Source organism: Nyctibius grandis, chromosome 12, assembly GCF_013368605.1.
Source record: "Nyctibius grandis isolate bNycGra1 chromosome 12, bNycGra1.pri, whole genome shotgun sequence".
Taxonomy (NCBI): Eukaryota; Metazoa; Chordata; class Aves; order Nyctibiiformes; family Nyctibiidae; genus Nyctibius; species Nyctibius grandis.
The window spans coordinates 2,027,445-2,047,083 of record NC_090669.1 but is presented as its reverse complement, the minus strand read 5'-3'; the positions used below and the strand labels follow the sequence as shown (position 1 = coordinate 2,047,083).

At 47.7% G+C, this 19,639-nt stretch overlaps 1 protein-coding gene across 3 annotated transcripts in view; it reads left to right on the top strand.

Moving 5' to 3' along the window:
* The window catches only part of PLEKHG4 (pleckstrin homology and RhoGEF domain containing G4), a 90,252-nt gene that overhangs the window by 32,024 nt on the left and 38,589 nt on the right, over positions 1–19,639 (top strand). For all 3 annotated transcript variants that reach the window (XM_068411162.1, XM_068411163.1, XM_068411161.1), the window contains exons 5-10: positions 1,999–2,122; positions 3,241–3,334; positions 8,796–8,882; positions 10,688–10,804; positions 13,467–13,565; positions 14,608–14,756. In XM_068411162.1, coding sequence (XP_068267263.1) covers positions 1,999–2,122; positions 3,241–3,334; positions 8,796–8,882; positions 10,688–10,804; positions 13,467–13,565; positions 14,608–14,756 — 670 coding nt within the window. The remainder of the gene's footprint in view (positions 1–1,998; positions 2,123–3,240; positions 3,335–8,795; positions 8,883–10,687; positions 10,805–13,466; positions 13,566–14,607; positions 14,757–19,639) is intronic.

Genomic DNA, 19,639 nt, shown 5'->3' with positions numbered 1-19,639 from the left:
CTCTTGAATCATCTGGTTATGCCACTGTTGGAGACCTAGCCCTGGTGCCTGCAGTTGCTTTTTTGTCCTAATCAGGCAATTCCCAGGCTTCTATATGGAAGTTCAAGGTTTAATCAGGTTCTGGTGATGCGTGGCCTCCCTGAAGGACAAAAGATATTGCTTCAGAGAAAGAAAGTTTTTACTGAGTCTGGTTCTCGAGCCATTTTTCCAGTAACTGAGTGCTTTGCTTTTTTTTTTTGTGATGATCCCCTTTGCTTGTGAAACAGAATCACAGAATCAACCAGGTTGGAAGAGCCCTCTGGGATCATCGAGTCCAACCATTGCCCTGACACCACCATGTCAACTAGACCATGGCACTAAGTGCCATGTCCAGTCTTTTCTTAAACCCCTCAGAGATGGTGACTCCACCACCTCCCTGGGCAGCCCCTTCCAATGGCTAATGACCCTTGCTGAGAAGAAATGCTTCCTAATGTCCAACCTGAACCTCCCCTGGCGCAGCTTGAGGCTGTGTCCTCTAGTCCTATCGCTAGTTGCCTGGGAGAAGAGGCCAACTCCCACTTTACTGCAACCTCCCTCCAGGTAGTTGTAGACTGCAATAAGGTCACCTCTGATCCTCCTCTTCTCCAGGCAAGGTATATCAATAAGCTTTTTCTAGTTTCTCTCCACTCTTTGATTATACAATGTCCCTAATACAGTATTTCAGGAGTAATAACACTCCTGAATCATATGGACGATGAAAGATTTTGTCCCTGCTGTTAGCAGGAGAAAACCTGTGTCAGAGTTCTGGTCCCCAGGAGGGAGAAAGCCCTGCTTCTAAACGATGCCCATCTGTGTCTGTGGCCCTCACTCAAGTCATGTCCTAGTGACAGATTGATATCACACCAGGGCAGTTTTCTGTGCTTGGGGCTGTCCATCTGTATCTGTTTTACCTGTCAGCTCACATGCTTGTCCCTGGGATGGTGAGAGAGGTGGTCCAGGGCCACCTGTGGTAGCAATAAAGTTCAGAAGAGACAGAGAGACACAGCTTTCTCCAAGCCTCTGGTTTTGTCTTGTGCTTGGGATTTTTCCCATGTCTCTCTCATACAATTTGTGTGACAGGAAATGGCTCCTGTTCTTGTGAGTTACTTTTCACACAATAGAGCTGTAGTCCCTACTGTTCTGCAGATCACTTCCTGGCGACGTGCACTTTTGTGTCCTTCTCTCTGGAGTTCTCTATGCACTTTGGGAGCTCATGGAGCAGGCTTGGTTCCTGTGGTCTTTGGGCTTTTGGAAAGTGGTGGGCAGAGAGCTTTTGTCCCAGCTAACTGAAGCAGAGGGGTTTCTCCTTCCTCAACACATCACAACTCAGCTGTGTTGCCCATACTGTGCCTTATCTATTCCCTAGGCACTGAGCAAGCTCTGAACCTAAATGAAAGCCTGGCACCAACTCTGCCCTTGTCGCGGCTGCAGGCAGGCAAGAGTGTGCTCCTGGGCTGTCTGCTTTGCAGCCTCTGAGGAGGAGCTCTGGGCTCCTGCTCCAGGGCTTTCCTCCCAGGAGGAGATGTCTGGTTACGTGCTAGGCTCAGCCTGCAGCGTGCGTGCCCAGTCTCATGAGGTAGCGCGTGTTGTTCCGCAAACTTGTCTGACAGCAACGTGAATATTGTAACGTAAGTGGAGGGGAGATCATTTACCTTCAGTTTGAGATTCTTGCTTTTCTCAGAGGTTAGGTTATCGTTAGCCAACTTCAGCCATGTTTTATGAAGAATGTGTTTGGGTAGAAGACAGCAGTCCAAAATTAACACTACTATGAGAGAAAGACAAGCAGAGCTCAGCTATTTCACTCTGGGGCAGCTTTTGGGTACTTTGGAAGTGTGTTTATAGCATAGACTATATCTAGTTCTGTGGAGCATTTCCAGGAAGGTAATGCGGTGGTAGTAGGGGAATATGAGGCATACACACCTGGAACCAGGCTCTGTTGACTTCCTAGTGTGACATTTTTTTTCCCCTGTCGTCTTACAGGTACCAGAGATAAATCAGGACGTGCAGTGGCCATAATAACAACAAGGAACACAGCTTGGTTAAACCCCCACTGCAACACCACCGAGCTTGTACGCCTCCTCCTGTACTTGCACAGCATCCCAAGGTTTGTGACACTCTTGGGCTGACAGAGTAGACGCTGCTGCCGTGTCCGCTTTGCCTTTCAAGGGTGTGGAAGCGGAGGCAGTGAGTGGAACGGGTTGTCTTTATTGGCTGAGGAACCTAGTCCAGACAGTCCTGAAATTGTACAGGTGGGGATCTCCTGCTAGGGTGAACTGGCTGGTGCTCAGTAAGCACTTTGGCTGTTCTGTAGGTGCCTTGTGCACATGGTGTGGTAGAATTAGGTATGTACTAAATGTTTTCGTGCATTGCCATGAACCCAAACCATTCTTGCTATCCTTCATTAGCTCAGAAGATGAGATTTGGGAGCTATGATGGGGCAGTCATGCAGCAGCTCCGTGATGCTGTGTTGTGACATGTTTTAGGGCCAGGCCTCCAAGCTGAGAGGGAGGGAGGATCTACAAGGCTTGAGAAAATCTGCCTTGATGTCTGGCTGACAATTGTTTTTGGAGTCTGCAGGCTGGAGTTTGCTGCAGCTACTCCTCCTTTCACTATGACAGACTTCCCCTCAACTCATCTCAGGCTCTACTGAGACTTTGTTTCACTTTTAGATGATTAAATTAATAAGAGGTAGAGGTAATTCTCTGTCAGTGATACTTTGTTTTGTTTTGAAGCCTTTAAGCCATTGATAAAGGGAGCAGGCTTAACCCATGAGAAAGGTTCTGGTACTCCTGCTTTGTTTCTTATGCTTCTCCCTTCAAATCTGATTCTGGGCAAGACAGATGTTGGGTCTGATCCAGAATGGCTGTTCTTGTGAAGCAGTGTGGCCAAGGCCATGCTCGTCCCTGAATGCAACTAGGAAGGACTGGTTTTCCTGTGTGGATTACGCAGAGCGGGTATTGGCACCTTTGTGATCAGTGAGGTGTGTCCTAGGAAATGGGGATTTGGGGTGGAAATAGCAAAGGTAAAACCTGAGCAATCCAGGTGGTAGTTTCCTTGTATATATTTTGGTTAGGAGAAGGTGGCCAGTTAGTTCCCTGTCCTTACAGAGCCATAATGTGCTGGGTTTTTTCACCCTGTCATGACTCTGGGTTCTGTTTCCATAGTCTTGTTGATTGACAATCATTGGTGACAAACATGACCTCTTTTTCTCTGTCCTTGCAGACCAGAATGTCAGGCTTTGGGTCTAACTGTTCTCGTGGATGCTCGTCGCTGTTCACCGGTTCCTGCTCTCTTCAAGGCATTCAGCATATTGCAGGTGAGCCTTGAGCTTGGGCAAGGGAACACTAGCTGGCTTGCTGGCTTGGTTGCATGTTACATCTCCATCTGCTGCTCCTGCCTCCATCTGCCACCTGGCTTTCAGTTGCATTTAGGAGGTGGAGTTACGCGCTCAGCCCTGTTTTAGGAGGATGACCTGGACTTCCAGCCTGCAGGCAAAGCAAAAAAACCTGAGCAAGTCTGAGTTAGAGGAGAACACCCCTCTCCACCCCTCCAAATTTGCTTCTGTCTCTGTGCTGAGAACAGCCCGTACCCAAGTCTAAACACTGTCATGAATTCTTGTGCTGTCACCTGCATGGAGAGGCTGTGTGAAATACGCAGGGATTTTTGCCCACCACGGAGAAGGGAGAAAGAGAGGCCTGTGCCTGCTGCAGAGGGGAGGGAAGGACACTGCTTGTTACGCTGGGGGAAGAGCACATGCAGCTGTTGATGTGGCTGTCAGTGAATGATTGGGATCGGACATGCTGTAACTCTATATTGCTGCAGGTCAAAGGCTTTCACATCAGTCACTTGGAAAGCAAGTGGGTTGTGTTGCCCCCACTCCCAGATAGAAGCTATCTGCTGCTGTTACAAAGCCAAGGAGATGCTGGGTTTAGCTATGACTAATCTTGTTTAAGCAGGTGTTCCTTTTAAATTAAAGCTTAGGTCTCTTAGGACTCAAACTCTGCAGACTGGAACAGGGCAATGTTATAATGAGACTGGTCTATCTGTGGTTTATGTGCTTCAGTGCCACATCTGAGAGTTGGGGCTGAGTCAGAGGTCTGTCCTCCTGCTTCCTGGGCTGGGTGGAGCTGCGAGCTCTATCAGTGTGCTCATTCTCTGTGGTGAAGGAGTAATCTGGTGCCCTGCTCACTTCTGCAGAGGTAACAAGCAAGTTATCTTCTCTTTTATGCTGTGCCCACATGGCAGTGGGCTTGCTAAAGCTTTTGAGCATTTCATTGCCCACGGTCGCATGGTCATGTCTGAGTGGGATGATTTGGAAATGGGCAACACGTTGACACACAATATGCTTCTTGGGTCTCTAATCCTGCACAAGCATGGCAGGAATAAAGCCATTCTAACCTTATGTTTCCTACCCTCTGAAAAGAGGAGGGGGAGGAAAGCTTTTTGCAGTGCCTCTATAATATCCTGCTGTGATGGCTGTTTGGCTCTGAGCACCTCGTTATCAGGGTGGTGCAACAGTTAGTTAACAGGGATTAATGTGCTGCAAGACAGATTGCTGGAGCTGAGTGTGTGCTTCAGGTAACAGCGACTGACAGAGGCTGATGGCTTTCCTCGGGATTTTTTGGTCCACACTGACTCTTCTGCAGCCTCTATAAACAAGACCTGTTCGGTTAGCTCATCATCTGGTTGTGGCACAGGAATAATCCCCTGGCTCCTCTGAGCCTTTTTACCTCTGTGATCCCATAGCAGTACTCTCAGCTGCTCTGAAACAAGGAGAGCCAAATGCAGAAAACTGACTGTAACTACAGTGAGGCAAGCTCGGCTCTCTAGAGCACAGTCAGGTTTGCTGGCCGGTGGATGCAGAAGCACAGACTGTATGTTGTGCCTGTAAGGTCACAAAATAGATCATCTCCTTGGAGTCCTTTCAGAAATCCCCTATGCATCTTCCAGTGTCTCTTATCTCTGGTAGCCTGTCTCTGGAGCTCATTTCTCTGCTGTTCTACTCTCCACTTCGACAAGATTTTATTTCCATGGCTTTTTGTGAAGCCTGCTATGATAGTGTGGATGGAATCTGTTAAATGGTGAGATCCAGTGTTGCTTGTTCAATTTTGAAGGGATGTTTTCCTCTTGAGCAGTGAGGAGCACTGCTTCACAGTGGGTAAGCACAGATCAGATGACCTAATGCAGAGTCTTTTCCTCCTGCAGTGCTTGGATCTGTTAACCCTAGAGAACCTCCCTGGGGAGGGAAGGCTTTGATCCTACAGGTTTCTGGGTCAAGATCTGTCAGTCTGAGGAAATACTTACTCCACTCTTCCATCTTTCCAGAATAGATGCGTGAGCAGAGTTTTTAAGTGCTAGCTTTTGGTGCTTGCAGGTAGCTTTGCCTACAGCACTGGGAGGCTCTGTCTAGAGTCACCTAGTAAACTGGTGAAAGCCTTCAGGGTGGGGGGAGTTGTGTTCTGTGAGACTTTCTTCCCCCTGCCTTTTTTAGAATATGGGTGGCTGTGAAATCCTTCTGTCCCTGACGGCACTGAGAGCAGGGGCAGAATAAAGCACTGCAGCAGAGCTATAACTCGGGAAGGAGCAAGGAGGAACTCTGGCAGCTCCGTACCGAGGTGAAGGGAAATGTGCAGTGCATACGTGCTGCAAGAATAGATTGTGCTTGTTCCCGTGGGAAGCTGCATAATGATGCTTTGGAGAAAGGATTTTTGCAGAGGTAAATGCTGGGATGCTTGGTCACAAGTTGTCACCAGTAAGCTCTGTGTTGGGGGGCCTGTTCAGAGGAACCTTGCTGCTCAGTAGTGCTGGGCTGATCCCCTGGCAGGGAGCAGGCAGGGCATGGACAGTGGAAGGCAGGGCATGGACAGGGGAACGAGTGCCCTGGCCTTCAGTGAACAGACACCTGTGGGATTTCCCTCTGCCTGAGTCTTTATAGAGTGAGTCTCTTGAATTTTGCATATCAGTGCAAACACTTAATCCTGTAATCTGCTGCATCTGTGTGTTGGATTGGGAAGGGAAGAGTCTGTTTATGAAGACAAATACAGTAGCAGTTCAAAGCACAAAACTTCTGTGCAAACAGAATCACAGAATCAATCAGGTTGGAAGAGCCCTCTGGCATCATCAAGTCCAACCATTGCCCTGACACCACCATGGCAACTAGACCAGGGCACTAAGTGCCATGTCCAGTCTTTTCTTAAACCCCTCCAGAGATGGTGACTCCACCACCTCCCTGGGCAGCCCCTTCCAATGTCTAATGACCCTTGCTGAGAAGAAATGCTTCCTAATGTCCAACCTGACCCTCCCCTGGCGAAGCTTGAGGCTGCGTCCTCTTGTCCTGTCGCTAGCTGCCTGGGAGAAGAGGCCAACTCCCACTCCACTACAGCCTCCCTTCAGGTAGTTGTAGACTGCACTAAGGTCACCCCTGAGCCTCCTCTTCTCCAGGCTAAATACCCCCAGCTCCCTCAGCTGTTCCTCGTAGGTCAGACCCTCCAGACCCTTCACCAGCTTGGTCGCCCTCCTCTGGACTCGTTTTCTGTTCAAGGGGTGTATTTGCATGCCCTGTTACTTCAGAAGTACAGAGGACCTTGGTCTGATGTTAAAGACCAGAGACCTCCTACTACTCCATTAGAAGTGGTCACTTTGAGATTGACCATGGTATTTGGGGACTGTCCCATCTCCACAGGCATTCCTGGCAGCCTGTGCTTCAAACTGTGCCAGCGTGGCCATGGGCTTCCATTTGATTCAGGAAACCAGAAGACTAGTTGAAGCTTGTGCGTCAGAAAGATCAAGAAAGTATCTAATTCTCTTAATTAAAAAAAAAAAAATAAAAGGACAGGTATTTACCCTGGTGCTGTCTGAGCTCCTGTTGATGCCCCTCTATTCTACACTGTCCATGCTGTGCCTGTTTTGGGAGGTGAGGGGTTCACTTACATGTGGGGGTTTTGAAACATGTGGGTTTCTTTGCTTCCAGATAGCTGGTTTTGTTAGCAAAGGTGGTAAAAGATCGTGCAGAAGCTGCAGGAAAGCTTCCTCAAGTAGCATCGTGCTGCTTCCAGCTCTGCCTGTCTCCTAAGGTGCTTCTGTGAACTGTTGTAGTCCATTTGGATTGCTCCATCAGTGCTGGATGAGACTGACTTATCTTCATCTGTTTAAAGAAAAAAATATGGTGAAAAATACTTGATTTCTTTGGAAATATGACTACTACTTCGACTGGAAAGCCTGAACTTCTCTCCTGACAGCTTTATTTGTGAATGGTTTTTCAGTCTCTATTTTCAGCAGTAACAAACAAGCGAGTGTTTTGGCTGTTGTTGTAACCTCATGTTACACCATCACTACCTTTATCCTTCACTTGGATTGCACATCTCATGACTGTTGGAGTAGAACAGGGATTGTGAAAGAATAAATTTATTTAGTACCATGATCTGTCTTGAAACTGTGGCTAGTCTTCATCCTTCAGTGCTTTCTGGCAGACAAATTCAGAGCTGCTGATACAACTGTAATACCTCCTCATCCTCTCTTCTGATGAGCTTCAGTATTTACCTAATACGGCCTGATTACGCAAGAAATTCTTTTCAGCCTTTTGGTCAGTGTTCAAGTAACAGTGAAAGTGTGAATAACTTGCTTTGGAGAAAGGGATTTAAAAGAAGACTGAGAAACCTCTCACTGTTTTGGGAGGTGTTTCAGTTGGGATGTTTTTCCTGCTAGTTCAAAAGGATCCTGTTTTAGGATTAGGTGGAAGGTCTTTTCCCCTGCTCTGGAATCTCTGCTGTTGCTTTCACTTGCAGAATTGGGTCTCCTTGTGTTGGCATTGTTTCTTAATTGCTGTACTGGGGCCCAGTGTCAGGTGAGGTGGCTCTGCTGATGCACTTGCCTCTGCACTCTGGCTCTGCTACTCATGTCAGATATTTAACCTTGAACCATGCTGGAGCCATTTGTTCCCTTGTGCTCATGTGCGGCAGGTTCCTTGCAGCTCGAGCAATACCAGAAAGGATTTGCTGCTTGACAGTTTCCAAGATCTTTGCAGAGGCAAAGACCATCTAGGGGACATCTAGATGGGATGGCTCTTATCTAACCAAGTGGAATGACAGCTCAAAGGGCTGTTCTCCTTGCTATCCTGGTCCAGGCATCGTGTATTTAGTGGGTCCTGTCTCCATGGTCTGGATCTTTCTGCTACATTTCCCTCTTCCTGCTGTCGCTCTCTGTGCCTGTTTCTCACTTCCCTGTAGAGTGCTTCTATAATTGGAGAGCTGCTCCTGGATCACAGAGTTTGAACTACAGCTGCCAGACATCCCTTGTGTTTGGAATTTCTGTCAGTTTAACAGTAGCAACAGGATGCAAGTCCTTGATTGTGAGTTGGCAATAAGTAAAGACAAGATGACGTTTTTGGCACTGGGGGGAAAAAACCCTTCCTCTCGGTTAGGAGAAGTGACCAGGGAAGTTATCAAGAAAAAACTTGGATGTTGAATGTAGTTCTTCCCCCCACCAGGCCTGACACATTTCCTTCTGCAGAGGTTTTATTAGTACAGCCAAGACCTGACCTCTTTCATTGCTTCCTTAACTACTGCAGGACTAGTTGATCTGAAGCAAACTACCTTAAGGACATAGCCCTGGTGCTCTGTGGAGTGGTCTTCCCCATACCTGGTGACTGCCTTCGCCTTCCAGGCTTCGGAAATACCTTTGAAGGATAAATTGCAATCTCTTGTACGAAGCTGGCATGGTACATTCTCCTTAGCATCCCAGGCAGATCGGTAATGGATTTGTGCTCTGTTCTGTTGCAGGACATGGATCCTCATTGTATTCATGGAGTACTGCTTTTGGTCGAAAGAGATCTGACTTTTCGGATGGAGAAGCCCCCAGCAGGACAGGTAACAGAACCATTCATGCAGGGGTTGCTGGGGAGCTCTTGATATCCTCTATTTAACTCTGAACAGCAAGTTCCCTGTCCGCTGATGTATGTTTATTCTCACATGAAATTTCTGTAGTTGTTCTCTGTGTTTTATGGTTGTGGTCTCTTACGAGTGTGGTATTTATGGGGTTGTAAAGTTTATGTGAGCTGAACATTTCTGTCATGCTGTGTTTATTGCTGAGTCCATCAGTGGCATCTGCACCATAATTATGTCAGTCTGCTGGGGCCCTCAAGACACGGGGGATTTGTTGGAAACATGGATAGCTGTATGGAGGAGCCCTGCACAATTAACAGTAATAGAGATGCTTTTCATGTTCCGTTAACAAGGGGGGAAATCCTTGGTCAGGAAGAGATCACGTTAGGCTAAATTCTGAATTCCATCCTTTGAAGGTGCTTGTTGCTTTCCTGGATTTTGCATATCTCATGTTTCCTCTCCTTATAGCTGCTGCTGTCAGTGGCTGAGAGTCTTCTGCAAGAGAGGGAAGGAGATATGTATGTGTGTGAGGTTCCCTTTGCAGCTGAAATGTCTGGGAAGACTAACAGGAGGTGCTAATGGAGGAGGAAAAGTCATCACAACATCACTGAACACCCCCACTAGAAGTAAACCTGCCTTGGTATTCCATAGCTGTGTAAGAAATGCAGGCTCTCAGCCACTCTGTGGTGAGTGAACAGAGCATCAGACTGCATCTTAGTCATCTCCCTCTGCTCTACGACTGTTACACGCTACAAGAGTGGACTGAAATTCTGTGCCTGCAGAAACCCTGTAGGCTTCAGAGCAGGCCAGGACCTCCCTTTTGGCTCCTGTGGACGCAGACGTTGTGAATAGCAGCAGGTTTGCTCTGTGTGTGGTGTGCTGCCCCGAAAGGCTAAAGGATAACAAATGCTATTGGTCCATTTCCTCACTGCCCCATTAAAGAATTTGAAGTGAGAAAGGGGGCTGCAGGCCTGTGCATGCAGGGAGAGCTACAGAAGACATTAAACACACTGAACAAATCTGAAGTGCGTAGGAGGGAACAGAGCAAAGGCTAATAAAGAGCCAAGCATGCGGGAGGAATTGGAAGCATCATTGCTATTTTGTAAGGAGGTGGAAACTTCACAGTGTGTGTGGGGGGGTTAAATGTCTGCACCTGAGGTCCTGGTGTCTGGGCTGGCTTCCACATACCTGCAGAAGCACTTGTCTGTTTCTCTGGCCAGCATAAAAATGCTGTGAGGTCCTACAGACTTGCAGAAGGCAAAGTATCTGTGTCAAGATCCAGGAAACCCTTGGAGCAAACAGCTGCTGTGATGAGGGAAGAGTCGAGGGTAGGGCAGAGGCTGCTCTCTTAGGCTGTTTTTCCAGGAAGTGAGATGGGGAAGCTGGGGGCTGGATTTAACCTCTCAGACTCTCCAAACAAATGCAAAGCGCAGCACCACGTGGGAACGTACCAGGGAGTTGCTCTGTTATCCTAGGAGGTACTGGCTCCAGGGAAGGCTGGCTGCTGCCAGACCTCCATCACAGGTGTTCTGCTTGGTGAAACAGCGTGTTGTGGCCTGCATTCCCTCCAGGTTCGCCCACTACGCTGTACAGCAAGGTGCTCTAAGATTGAACTGATTTTTTTTTTCCCCTTCATACTGTAGTTTTATTGCAGATATATGCTGTGTGCCTTGTTTCTATGCAAGATAAATAAAGAAATAAAGGATGCTGTCTTTTGTTAACCTTCCCCTCCTCCTCCAATACTCACACTCTAACACAAATGTGCTTTTATTTCTTCTGTTCCTGTGCAGTTTGAACTTCTCACCTCCATGAAATCCCTCCATAAGCACATAGACAGCTCGCAGCTGCCTCTGGAACTGGATGGGACCTTCCCTTATTGCCACCGGGACTGGTTAAGTTTCCGCATGGTGAGTAGGATGTCTTGTGTTCTTGGAGAAGAGATGGCATGGTAACGGAGCTGAAGCAAGAGGAGCTTGTCAACAGCTGAACCTTCAAGCATTAAAAAGACAATGGTTCCTGTAACAGCTATGTATGCAAATGAATCTGTTACCAGAAGAATACTAATACTGTCTTCATTTAATGGATTCATGCTGTGACCTATTGGCATGACTGCAGGAACTAGAATTGTTTTTAACTCATCTGCTTGAACTGCATTAATTCAGATTTGACTGTATTTTGAAGGGAAGGAAGAAACAGAACCCTGTTTTGTTGTGATAGTGGCACTTCTCTTCGGTTATACTCTGAGGCTTAAGGGTGGACACTTCTTGTGCTAATCTCAGGAGAAGATGTTACTATCCTGTTGCCTTTGAACTAACGATCCAGAACTCGAGCATAATAAAAATAGTTCGATCCTCTTGGTTTGGAGCAGGTTCCCCAGACCAGGCTAAGAGCTCCTTAGTAAAAACTGCAACCCTGGCAGGAGTGAAGCTTGCAAGTTCCTGATAATCAGTTCAAATACTTCTAGGAACATCTTCTTCTTCCTTTAGATATAACTCGCTTACTTACCAAAGTTGTCATCAAATTTGAACTCTTTAGAAAGCATCTAAACTGAAAATACAGAGAAGATTCGGCCCAGGGGAGCATTGTATTCCTCTGAGAGCTGGCTGCGTGGGGCAAGGAAATAAAAGTAACATGCAGATTCTGTGTTCAGTGAGTCTCAGGACCAAGACAAGCAGGTGGTACCAGCAATCAGTTCCTTCTCCCTGTTGTTTGGCTGCTTTGGGCATGCCTCAGTACCGTGACACTGTTTGACCTTTGTGCTTTTCTCCAGAAGAGTCGAGGATCCAGAGATCTGCAGTGAACCAGACCCAGGTGCGGCCTAGAGCAAGCCCAAGGTGCAGGGAGGCTGACCCCCCTGGGGAAATGTTTGAGCTGACCCAGGGCCTCAGGGGTAGAGGGGCTGAAACTGCAGCGCCCAGACACCGTTTATAAAGAAAGCAGCCCTGGCAAAGGGGGCTGCAGCCACCAATGCAGCACACACTGATGATCCATGGCAGGACTGCGGGTGTTGCTGGCCATGCAGGCTGCCAGAAGGCTGCAAAAGTAGCCTCTGTGGCACCAATACCCAGCTCTGTGTACACTCGTGCTGTGGAGGGAGCGTGGGTCCTGTGGATCATGTGCTTGGTGAATCTTTAAGAGCTGTATTGAGACATGCTTTGGCACACTGAGGCTCGAAGGGATTAAATCTCTGTAAATCTGCACAGAAATTGGCTGTCTTCACGTTGCATTTGACTTACTCACCCTGGTAGATGACAGAACCATCACCTCTGCTTCCAAAGTATCCAGTGGTCTTTTGGCTGTGACCTCGCTGCCAGCGTGCTGCGTGGCACACAGGGCACCGTTTGAAGCAGGTTAAGATGTCATTGATGATACCACTGTGTTGCTGGCGGCAAGCTTCAGCAGTTAGGCTTGGCACGTGCCAAATGTTTATTTATCTTTTCCAACTTATTTTAGAACCCCATTTTTTTTAAACTTGCATCTAGAAGTACTGGTATGAACCCATACTGATGCAGTAGAAGTAGAGAAGATTAATCTTGGTGGTTGAATTTGAGGTTTGTTTGGCAGTGAGGAAGCAGAGAAGCTTTGCAAGAGGTTATGGTTAGTTCTGGACAGAGCGGAGAAAAGTTTGAGAGCTGAGGTGCTCTGTGCACGCAGAAGGGTCATCCTTGAAGGGGAGGAGCATGACATCAGGCTACTTCTTGTTCGTGTCTTGCATCTTAACATGCAAAATGTTACCAAAGGGAGTTAGTGTAGGAATCAATCTGCCTGGATCGCCTATTTATACGATGTACTGCGTGTGAAAATGACCCACGTGCTCAGCCCCCGTAGATCTGCAGTTCTGTGGCAAACAGCCTTTATTTCCTGTCTGGGTGATCTCACCTGCATCCTGCCTGCTGGTCTGTCACTGCTGGGGCTGTTCCAGCGCTCCAGGGAGGGAGTTCAATTCAGTAAAGATTCAAACAGCTGCTTTTCCTTTTTTGTTTTGTTTTGAGCATGCTTGTTTTGGAATAGCTCCTTCTCCCTTCTGTGATTTCAGTGGCTAGAGGGTGGCATCGGAGACTATTTAGGCTTTATATCACTGACTTTTTAGAAAAGTACTGACTTATGAACCCCTGTGAAATGTTTGTGGGTTTGTTTGGGGTTTTTTTCCCCTTCCCTCCCCCCCGAAGAGAGGAGGGATTTCAGATTTGTCAGTAGTTTTAAGGTGCTTAACTGTGGAAGCTTCCTAGTTTCCTAATCTGTAATTTACACTACTTTTACTATAAAGACAAGCGATTTAAAGTAGAGAAATTCCAAGATTTTTTTTTTTCTCTCAAGTGTGGCCCATCCAAGCCATGAGTATGCAAGTTTATAAGGTCTGCATAGAGGCCCTGGTATAGAGTGATGCATCTGAAGCCTCTGATGGGTCTCTCTTTGCTGACACAGCCTCACCGAATGGTATAATTGAACCCCTGGGTTAATGTGTTTGATCCTCTCTTGATTTCTGTACTTTAACCTTCTGCAAACTGAAAAGACTGCTTGCTTGTAAGCCATGACAGTAATCTCTGCCTTGGTCCTTTCTTCTTGTAGAAGCTGGAACATTTGCTACAAGGATGTCAAGGTGCTTGTGCCTTTCTCCAGGGAGCCATTCATAAAGTGGAATCTGGAAAATTACCAGAAAGAGCTGAGGTAAGTGTGTCCCTCGCCTCGTGTCAGGGACGGGCCTGGGACAGAAGAGAGCAGGAGGCTGGATATATGTAGCTTTGGATTTGCTACTGCCCTGTAGTAGCAGGGTATTCTGAGTGCTGTGTGTCACTGTGGAGCTGTCAGGACAGCGGGACTAGTAGAAGCTAATCCAAATGAAGTCATAGGTGCTCCACCAGCTGTAGAAGCTGGTTCTCTGATCCCTCAACATTCTCCAGGAGATCTCCTCTTCAGCAGTGCTCGTTGCTGCTGGGTGCTTGCTCCATCACTGGGGTGCATTCTTAGCAGCTCCACAGCTCTAGCTGGTACTAGCTTTGCTGTTTCTAGTACTGAGCAGCTGCCTCGGGCTGTGCCACACCAGGTTGGCTTGTATGGCCTGGAGTAAAGTTAGGTGACAACATAGATGGTGTTCACAAGGCCAAGGCTGTGCTGAGGTTCCAGCTTTGCTGCCTCCAGAACAGAATTTTGGAAGCGGGCAAGAGGAGAAAGGTACAAAGGCCGAGCCAGTGTTGTTGCAAACATGTTATATCCCCTACTCCTGAGAAGCTGCTGTACCCCTGACAGAGTAGGAAATTGCTGCCAGCTCTGCATTGAGTGTCCCAGCAGTAAAACAATGGAAGATAAAATGGTGGCTTCTCTGGGCCTTCCTGCATACACATGTATATCCCCAAACCCTTCATGTGCATCTTGTCCCACAGCTTGGAGCCGTGCAGGTGCAGGCTCCAAGTGCAGTAGGAGCTAACTGTGAGTAGAAAATGAGGTTGGAAAGCTTATTCTTTCTATGCCCAGCAAGTGAACTATGGACAACGATAGGAACTGGGTTTCAGTTTTAGCCTGGTGAATTTTAGCCACTTTGGACTTGGCAGGCTTGAGAGAAACAGCTGTGGGGACCAACCTTCCCTTTCCTAGGGTGGGCCAAGGTGAGATGTGGTTTGTCTGCGTTTTGGGTTGGGTGCTGGTTTTTGCCTACTCCCTCATTGCCTGTCGGCTGCTGTAAGTGCTCATCTCACTCTTGTGATCCCTCCAGGAGGCAGCTGTGCTGCTGAGGAATTACAGGCAGTTGATGAAGAACGTTCTTGAAGACACACGGCTGGTCAGGCTGCAGCTGGAGGGTGGAGCGCTCCTGGCCAGACTGAGGAAGGAGGAGTCTTGTGTCACCCTCACCCACGACTACAGGTAAGCCCCAAGAGTGGGGGAAGAGGAGATGGAGAGGAGCAAAAAACAGGCACTGGGAGTCTCTGTGAGATGACCCATCATTGGTGCAGGCAAGAGAGCAGCTTCGTGTAGCGAGGACCTTTGTTGAAAACAGCAAAGGTGAAAAGTGTAACGGATTTTACTCTGACTGCTTCTTCCCCAGTCTGGGTGGATTCACTTAGATGGTTAAAGTTCCTTTTCCAAGCCAAATCAGACTTGACTTCTGTAGTGAAGAGAGGGCTGGATATTTTGTCCACCGCTACAACACAAGCCTTACTTGATGATGCCAGTGATGAATGTTCAGGTCCAGGGCACTATCGCTGTGTGATTTCCCAAGGCACTCCTTATGCTAGGGGATTTCCAAGGACCTTAGCTGTGAGGAATGCTTTCTGGCTGAAGCAAGCTCTGATCTCCTGGCACATTGGTGTGGTTTGCATAAACAAATATTCACTGCCCGTTTGCAGAATGGGTATGAGAAGTGGGGCCTGAGAGAGGCCAGCTGTTTGAAATCCCCAGGCCATTGCACAACTCCCGGTTGCACTGTTAAAACACCTGAAGCCTATCAGCGTGTGAAGGCCTCTGTGCTATGTGCTGTGCAAACAGCAAGGTAGAAAGACAGCCCTCCCACCCAGGAGGTTCCAGCCTGAGTATGAGATAAGTGCTGGCGTGTGGGTGCAGACGAGGGCGTAGGGTGGCGTGGAGTGGCTCTGTGCAGCTCTGGTTAAACTCTCCGTTGCCATTGCAAGCTGGGAGGTTTTAAGGGAGGGAACGGAGAGAAGATAACAAAATAGCTTGCGGAGTATCTCACCCTAACACCAGGGAAAAGAACAACATTTCTCTTTGAAAATTCAGCGAGTGGATGACAGTGCAAGTTGCTACCTGTCACTGGGAGATGGGTGGGCGTTTTGGTGCTGAGTGAGAGGGGAGCGTGGGGACAGGCTGTGTAACCGTTTCTTTTCCCTGCTCGCTGTGGCTCCTCAGCAGCTCTGGCAGGCTCTGCAAACACACTTCTCTTGCTGAACTAGTGACGTACGCCTGATGCAATTTGGGGTAGAATTAGTGCAGAATTAATGCCTTTTCATTCTGACACGACGCGAGAAGCACAGATAACGTGGATTGTTGTGTTTTGGGGGGTTTATTTATTTACTTATTTTAAGGAACACACAGCAGCTTCAGAGTCCTAGGAGAATGGGGAGAACTTGCGTGCTTTTTATGTTTTGGTTTGGTTTCAAGCTAAGCCTGTGTTTTTGTGCAGGGAAATGATCAACTTTGAAACCTGATCTGACAGAGCCCCTAAGGCTAACTTACCGCTTGGATTGCCTTAGCAAGGGCAGGGGTGGGGGAGACGCACACGATTCTTTGATTGCACGATGTTTGAGCACATGCCGAGGCTCTGTAGCGTGTTTTCTGTTTAATTCAGGTTATATTTGTTGCCTGACAGTATGAATAGAGAGTGTATGCTATGGATCGAATATACGTGGCTCTGTCCGGTCTGAGGAGCGTAAATGAATATAGTGAGATAAATTTAGTCCTCTTTTAGCCTGTGGAGCAGTTGCAGAAAGTAAAACCCATGCAGTATTTTAATTGAGGAGATGCCTACTTGTCATGTAACTTGGGGCAGTGGGTTAAAGAATTCCACTCTTCCCTGTTCCAGCGTTCTTTTAAATGGGGAAAAAGCTCTGTCACTTGGCCAGAGAACGCTGTGAAGGCGCTGTTGGTTTTAGATCCTCCATGGCTCTGCACTTGCTCCTTTGCTCCAAACTGGTGTGCAGATATTGAAGGTTCTGAGCTCTGCTAACCCTGTAAAGGCTCCTATGGTTATGATTTTCAAAGGTTTTCTTAGCAGATAGGATCAAAGCAGGGCAGGGACAAAATATTGTAGCTGGCCTACTAAACTAGCATGGAGTGGCTCTGTATGGGGGTCCTGTATTAGATTTTTTGACTGTGATGTGTGAAAATGGAACAAGACTGGTTGTGTCCGTGCACTGAGTGGGTCTGTTGTATTGCTTTTCTGAACTTTGAACTGTGAAATCTTGATCAATGCTTAATAGTCTTTAATTCCACACACACTCCCCCATACTTGAAATCAAATTACTTACAAGAGCAAGTCAAATGGCTTTATCCTTCTGAGCCACGTTTTGGCTCTTGTGTTAATCACATGTCCCATTGTTTTAGCTGTTTTTCTTCTCTCTTGTTGTGCGAAAGCCTGATCAAGCAGAGAGTCGTGACTGCCAAGACTTCTTAGTCAGAAATTGTGAGGCCAGCTGTGAACAGGTAACTGTAAAAACGTGCAAGAATTGCCCATAAATAGAGGCAAAAATTGTAAGAGCATGAGTTTTCTTGACTCTTAGCTCCAGTTAGTTAAAATATGCTAACCAGAAGTGCAGAGCTTAAGGTAAAAACCATGATTTTTCTTAAAAGGCACAAAGAGGACAAGCCCAGCTCTACCCTCACCTTGGGATTAAACAAGCAAGAGACTGACTTGCTGCTTTTACAGGGGATGCCAACTCTCGCGGCTGACTTTCTTGCTAGTTTGTGGCCTCACGTGGCAAAAAGAATACCAGGAGGTGGTAAGAATAGAGATGGACAAACCCATCTGAAAGTGCTTGACTGCAGGTTAGAGATAGTATGCTAAAATAGGCAAGGAAGCAGGCCTGTGCTCTGTGCAGTCAGATGTTATCTGCCAAATACCTTTCAGGAGCACATAGCAAACAAGACTTGCTTTAGTCTTTCTTTAGTAATGAAACTTTTCCCTTGGGCTTGGGTTTGGCATGTTTCCCTGCTCTGCCCTCCTGGAGAGCCAAAATGCCCTTTGGGGTCCTTCATGACACAGAGCAGGGGGATCTCATTGCTGCTCAGGTCTGACCCAGGCTTTGCGAGGATTTGCTAAGCCAGTGGTACAGCTCCTTTCCTGCAGCAATTGAACTCCATCCCATCAGAGATGTGGTCGTGCAGGAGAGATGTGTTGTGGTACAGCTATTTGTTTTTTCTGGACAGCCTCTGGGAGTTCCTCCTGGATGGTCCCATCCTGAGAGATGCTGTAGCACCACAGCAGTGGCTTTGACCAGCAGCTCTACTCGCTCTCTGTTCCCAGTGTGAGCTGACCAAAAGTCTCCATACTCCTTTCTCCACCAAGTACCGCTGTAAAAAGATAGCCTTGCCCATCCAGCCGCTTATCCACAAAGGGAAAGAGACTTCTCCAAGCAGTCCTTCTGGATCTCAGCCTTTTCCTGACATGGAAAGGAGGAGCTCTGTTACCAGACCATGCATCCTACACGCAGCCCAGTGCAGGGAGTTGGCTAAGGGGATGCGGTGAGCTCAGCTGGTCACACACCACTCTCCCCCCTCCAGGAAGATCAGGCTGAATTTGGCCTAGAGTAGGTGTGAGTGTGGTACTGACGAGCCAGTATCTTCGTGGCATTTCTTGAGGTGCTATAATAATAGCTTCAGCACAGGCTGGCCACCCAAAGGTGCAGGTGGACTGCTGAAGGCGGCATTGCCACTGATTCATTGCTGGGGGAGCTGGCTGGGTTTAAAGCCAGCACGTTTGCTGTCACACCATCTGCTGCGCTGAAGGCTCAGGGCTTCTCCAGGGCTGTTAGCTGAAAGCTTCCAAGTTTTGTTGTCCCAGTCTTTCTGGGGATTGACATGCAGAGCTGTTAGCCTAGCTGAAATTCCTGTCTGTAAGTGTGGACAAATGTCATGGAGACATCCGTTGCTTCAATATTACTAATACTTATTTTTTCACTTTTGGACAGGAAATCTTTAATAAACTCAGTCTTTTTCATAAGTTACTTAGGGATGGCTAGCAGGTGTATCTTTGGCTTCTGGATATCTTGTGTATTGATCAACCAACGTGGGGCTTGTAGCCTGTTGTGGAAGGTGGACTAATGCATTGCTTATTTTGTGGTGGATTTCGAAGACTTCTCTGACACTTCCATCATCAGCCTGGAGAAGCTGTCAGGAGCCAGGCAGCAGCAGCAGGAGCTCTTACTCAAGTAAGGCAGTTGCGTGGAGCTGGGCAACAAGACAGGGAGACTTTTAACCTGGTCTTTAGCCAGACATTTTTCCACTGTTGTTCTCATTATTGCTGCTCTTCAAGCGTAGCCAAGAGCTGGGAACGCTTGCCTAGACAAGGTGTCCAGTGATGCCTTTCGTCCTTCAGATATGCTATGAGTCAGAAGTGGAGTAAAGAAGATATAAACATTTTATATTAATATAAAGATGCATTGCACTGGTTGAACCAGAATACGCCTTGCGCGTGCCTGACTGTACCAGCCAACCTGCGCTCTCAGCGTGGCACGGGAGTAGGATTGCATCACGCTCCGCATGTCGGCGGGCAAGAGAGCCACAAGACAAGGTGTGAGAGCTGAAAGAGAAAAACCTCAGAGGGTGAACGAATGGCCAGGTTGGGTGCTGGGCTGTGTGCAACATGGAACCAGAAAAAGCATAATCTCTTCCCCTGAGCTCCTCATCTGAAAAGAATCTGTGCTTGCAAGCTGTGAATAAGCAGCTTATAAATAGATGGAGGAGTGAATTCTCCTTTTGTTTGCAGAAGGCAGTATAGTTAGGCTCTGTACTTTGAGGGTGGGGTGACTAGAGCCAAGAGCTGGTTTTGTGAGCTGGTTATTTTTAGTGTGGCTTGGTGATCTGGTTGGAAGCCCTGGGTGGGAACCTGAGCTGAGCAGAGGTAATGGGCAGTGCAGAGCAGACTTCCAGAGCTGATGCTGGACCTGACTCAATTATAGTAACAAAGAGGGTGATCTTGCGGCTAACAGCCTCCACAGCGCTTGTGCCTGGCTTCCACAGGCAGTGTTGAGGCACTAAGTCTGCTTGAAGCTGTGGCCAATTAATATTGGGATCTC